General features: G+C 35.0%; 1 protein-coding gene across 1 annotated transcript; it reads right to left on the reverse strand.

Moving 5' to 3' along the window:
- Positions 1–2,070: 2,070 nt before the first annotated feature.
- LOC108741627 lies at positions 2,071–2,884 on the reverse strand (the record flags this gene model as incomplete). The annotated part of the gene is made up of 1 exon (XM_018476484.1): positions 2,071–2,884. A coding segment is annotated over exon 1 (603 nt), but the record flags the coding sequence as incomplete, so codon positions are not given.
- Between the last annotated feature and the right edge of the window lie 3,027 nt (positions 2,885–5,911).

The raw sequence follows: 5,911 nt of genomic DNA on the forward strand, positions 1-5,911 counted from the left end.
ATAGGAAAGAGTGTCTTGGACTGACGACCTTATGATGACTTATTTATGAAGATGTGAAATTGCCAGAGCAAAATTTAAACAGTTGAAATTTGGAGCGAACTTTCTCTTTTACTTAGAAATAATCAGATGATAGTGGGACACGAATTTTAGAGAATAGACTTCCGGTCGTCTTTAACTATGCACCAGCCCAAAATGCCAAATGAATAATACAGATGAAAATGAGTCTGCTCGATTACATGCCCGAAAGCATCTCAAGACCAGTGTTGGTTCAGAATTTCATAGTTTTGGTTCAAAATCAATACCGCAGAAATATTTTTCATAAGTCAATAGTTTAAATGTAGAATAATGACCTGAACTATAATTATTCATTGATAAACCGCTTGAATTTTGCGTCAAAACTGAGTTTTCTTAATTTCGCGATTCATTTATAATGAACAGTGCACTACAGAATATACAAAATCATTGATAGTGATATACATTTACAGTTTATGATCAGTTATGTTTGGAGTGGGTGTCAGCCAAAGCAAAAATAACATTAATGGATACCTACATGTTTGATTAATCAATTAATATATGAATGCGAAAGTGGAGATTAGATAAAAAAGATAAAGTATGTTGTAAAGCTAGGGTTAAACTGTCCCTCTTGACTGGCACCAACTCCAAAAATAACTAAAAACTGTCCGTCGGTCACAGTTAATTTGCTCCTAATCTACTGGACTGATTACATTGAAATTTAGTACAAATATGAATTTCAGTGAACCAAACACGGACGCACAATGTAAATGAATTTATTTTGAACATGGTGGTTATTTTTGCGGGGCCAATAGAAAATTAAAAAAAGTTTTGCAAACTGTACCATGTGACATATCAAATGAAAGAGCTTGTTGTAAGGGTCTCAAGTATATATCTTTTTATAATTTCAAAATAAATAGTTTTAAACTTATTTAAGAAAATAGATAAAAATTGACCGTTCCCGCCCCCATATCTCTGAAACTATTGAACATATAATCTTGAAATAAATACAGAAAATAGTTCTTCACTTATAGGTTACAGGAAAATTGAAAAGAAATGTATGGTCTGAACAGAAGTTTCAATAAAATTTACATTTGCAGTTTGAAAGTGTGAGAGAACATGTTTTTCTTTTCAACTATATTGTTCAGTTGGTTCTCGGGTTAGGGTTCTGTACGTCCGAATGAAAAACGGAACCCTTATATGATCACTTGTGTATCTATCTGTCCGTTTTTTCCTTTTATATTTTTATTTTTTCATCCGAAGGTATGCACTTTGAGCTCAAATTGGTACAAAATCTACAACACAAAAACCTGAACTAATAAGAACTTCNCCCCCATATCTCTGAAACTATTGAACATATAATCTTGAAATAAATACAGAAAATAGTTCTTCACTTATAGGTTACAGGAAAATTGAAAAGAAATGTATGGTCTGAACAGAAGTTTCAATAAAATTTACATTTGCAGTTTGAAAGTGTGAGAGAACATGTTTTTCTTTTCAACTATATTGTTCAGTTGGTTCTCGGGTTAGGGTTCTGTACGTCCGAATGAAAAACGGAACCCTTATATGATCACTTGTGTATCTATCTGTCCGTTTTTTCCTTTTATATTTTTATTTTTTCATCCGAAGGTATGCACTTTGAGCTCAAATTGGTACAAAATCTACAACACAAATACCTGAACTAATAAGAACTTCTTGTAGTCCATTTTTTGAACTGTAAAAAATATTGTGAAGCTGAACTGACTATTTTTCGTAATAATTCAAGATATGTACCTAGTTTCTTGCCTAAATGTCGTCATGCATTCACAAACATAGGCGTCGAAGTGCATTCTTGACGACTTATAATTATTTTGTAGGTTTTGAAACAAAATTAAATGGTAAAACCCAGATTGAGGATATGGTAAGAAGCCGTTAAATCTTGTTTTAAAATTTACTTTTGCGATTTTTTTCAGTAGTTTACTTTCATACAAAAATATTATGAATCTACAGGAAAAATCGTAAACTATCCTTTCAAAATGCAGTTTTTGATATGATTACAAAAGTAAATGGGTTACTTACAGCTTCCAATTGAGTGGCTTCATTAACTTCAGTTTCAAAATTCCACTGAGCAGCTACATTATTAGTACACTGTTGCGACTCCTGGACATCCAGCGCCTGCAACAGACTCCTAATATCACTCCCTATAAATCTGGGATCTTGCGGTCTCCTATTTGGCACTGTGTTATCAATCCTATTGTCAGGATCATTAGGATCAACGGGCCTATTGTTGTTAGGCCTCAAATTGTTTACATTATTGTTATCGTTATCGTTCGGTATAAATTGATTTCCAGGATTGTTTGGCCGAAAGACGTCGTCAGATCCGTACTGTCTTCGGCCGTTTTCACCGTCGTCGCGTCCGGCCACGGAATACCGCGGGTCACCCCCGGGAGTGACCCCGTACTGTCTTCGGCCGTTTTCACCGTCGTCGCGTCCGGCCACGGAATACAACGGGTCACCCCCGGGAGTGACCCCCGGAAACGGCTGGTTACCGCCGAACGGCGAGTCTCTGTCGTACGCGGGATTAGGGGTGCTATAAGGGGGTAAATTTAATTGAGCTTTAGCAAAGATTATGCTCATTAGGAACGGAAAACAGGCTAGGACTTTAAGGACTTCCGGTCCCATTTTGTTGATATAATAGCGACACTAGATTTAAGCGGTGTTTTTTTGATACGTATTGCGAGGGTGTTGTTTTTGACACGTATTGGGGTGTACGGTTGTTTGTAGCCGACAGTAAATAAACTTGTTGCTGAATGTGGTGCTTGCAAATTATAACTGACACTTGTGTTCGGTCGTTAGTTAAAGAAGCGTGCAAACAATATAACAACAAATGAACGAACAGGTGGGAGAGGAACTCCCTGCGACACGCCGTCAAGGGCATGACACAGTAAAGAGTGCGTTGCGCGTGTTTGAAATAAAGAGGAAGCTTTAATGAATTGTGTTCAGTACCGACGGCACTTAGAGACGAAATTGGCTGCTGTTGTCGCCTTTTTCTTTTCGTTTGTATTAATTGACTAATTAGCTTATTCGTACGTTGGGCATAAGGGTCAATATCAAACAAGAAAACGGAGTATAATCAATTAATTAATTAAATTTCTTTATGTGTCACTTGTAATGAATATACTTATTAGATGTTTTACTCCTGGAATTTTCTGGTTTTCGATTTTTAGATTTTTAAAGTTGATTGTCATAACCGGCTAATGACAAAGACAGAACAGAAACTGTTAGATCGATTTAAATGAAATTTTGGCAGCATATTCTGATTACTACAGTATAGTGGCGCACTGCGAAAGGGTTAAAAAGAAAATAAATTTAAAAATCTGAAATGTAGTCGATTTAGGTGAAAAATAACTAAACATAAGAAAGACATGATCTTCAATTTTTCATCAAAATTATACTTGTATAGTTTTAAATCTATTAAATGTTCATCACATATATTTACTGCAGACGATATAATGTGGGTAAAACGACATGTAACCAATATCTCAAATATAATCGAGTAAGGCGTCATAGTTTAAAGTAGAAAAGCAACAGAGTGGTTAAATGCAACAAATAATACTTATAGCAAGTGTTCAACATGACGACCTACTGATAAACATGAACATATTCTGTTCCAAGTCTTCAGCAACATTGGTTAACACTTGTGGATCTTGGATCTACGATTTTTAAAGCTTGTGTAATTATGAAAATAATTTTAAAATGTTCCACTTATAGATCCTTCTCTACCTTCAAAATTTTTAAACATCTAGGAACATGACTGCAATCCTTCGTGTCGAATTTGGAATAACACTGTGCAATTGAAAGATATCAAAATTCTAGGGATGATGTAGGTTGTCCGATAAGGTCACCATACCTCCACGCACGCACCTCCACTCTGTTTGCGAACAGTAATCTAATCTAGGTCTACCTCTACTCCTCCTAACTCCCGTTTCTTCCTCTAATATGTCTCTGACTAGACTTTCATGACTGAGAAGGTGTCCTATCTCGACTATTTCTTCTTGACTTCCATAGCGCCCTCTGTTCTCCTAGTCTTTTTAATAGCTTTTCATTTCTAACCTCTATCCACGGTATCCTACAGCAGTCGCCTGTTACACCACATTTCGAAAGCTCCAAACCTTTTATTTTCCACCGCGCCCACTGTCCATGTTTTGCACCCGTTCAGCACCGCTGTCCAGACATGCACCTTTAATAATCTTAATATTAATGACTTGTATTTCTGCACCTAGTCCCTACATTTTTAAGTATTCGAATGGTGTGTATGCACACAAAATAAGAATCATTTCATTAAAGTAGGAAAATAAGTAAAAAAAGGGATTCTACCAGCCAGGGTATATGAACCCCGGCAGAAATAAGCGTAAAATGTATATTACATATTAAATCTGAAAGCAAACTAATCTAATTTCGGGCTTACGTTAATCCAGTTTTAATTAATCTAGAAAAAATGTAGCACACACAAAAATAGTAAATACTCGTGTTTTATGTTACATAAAGCGTTTTTATTTTTAATGGTATATTAAACGTATTTACCGCCGCATAAATATCTTTTCGTAATTTATTCAGAAAAAAAAGAGGAAAGAAAGATGGAAAACATATATATAAACATTATTTCCCAATAACAACAAAGTAGGCTAGGTACGCAAAACAGTATGGACCGAAACGAAATTGCTCCTGATACGAATTTTGCACGCTAGTAGGCATTTTAATTCGCCCTTTAAAAATTGTGTAATCTTCGGCAGATTTCGTCACCTAGGACGTACGTTGCACATGGCTTATTTTTAATCATCCGTGGACATGGGCACAATGATCATTTTAAGTTAAACACCACGCTATACAACGCTACATAGTAAGTTATAATAATATTAAAAAAGTAGAACCAAAGCAAGCCTTGACATACAATCGAACAAATGAAGTGGAACTTATTTAAGTTGAAAAAACTAAAAGTGAACTCATTTAGGTAGTAGGTATTCATTCATTATTGTCGGATGTTTGAACGCTATTTATAGCGAGATTTACTTAATAATATACAATAGAAAAAAAATAATTAACATTTTTTTAGAAATTCTTCGTCAGAGACGTTTCCATTTTTTTTTTTTTTGGCATGGTTCAAGGGTTGATCATGCCGTGGTAGGTTTTAAGTCCCATGCAATCCAAGCCTTATAAATGACATTATAATCTCACATAACTCAATATTAAGTTGTTTGTTTATTACCATTTCATGTCTTAACTACTCAATCGTTTATCATGAAATTGTTACTGTTACGGATATAGAAAAGGACATAGGGTACGTTGCACATTTCTTTGCTTCTCGATAAAGATACTGGACAGTATTTTACCGACATTCTTCCCAAAGTGTATGTTTAACCTTTTATTTTTATCCTGATGATCCTGGAGACTGCAGTAATATGTATAGATGATGCAATAGAAGGTTCTTTTTGATTAGACAATACAAATGAGAAGGGAGATAGACTGATACAATTTTACGATAAAAATAATTTAACCGTTGCGAATACTTTATTCAACCATCACGTTAAGAGGTGCTATACGAGGAAGATGTCAGGTGATTTAGGGAGGTATCGGTTAAATTACATACTTGTTAGTAGTGTCCTACCGAAACTGGTTTTTACGATCGAAACCGAAACCGAATTTCGGTAACGGTCTCAGTTTCGGCCGAAACCGAAACCGAAACTTCCTTATAAGGATCATGTTTTGAGAGAAAAATAAAGAAAACGTTATTATAATCAGTCAGTTTTATTTTTTTATCTTTAAATCACATAGCTCTGCAGTCTTTGACATTTTCACTTATTGATAATCAAATCAAAATCAACATAACAACCCCTCATTTAAGGAAATACTTTAATTGCGC

Source organism: Agrilus planipennis, unplaced genomic scaffold (assembly GCF_000699045.2).
Source record: "Agrilus planipennis isolate EAB-ADULT unplaced genomic scaffold, Apla_2.0 scaffold310, whole genome shotgun sequence".
Taxonomy (NCBI): Eukaryota; Metazoa; Arthropoda; class Insecta; order Coleoptera; family Buprestidae; genus Agrilus; species Agrilus planipennis.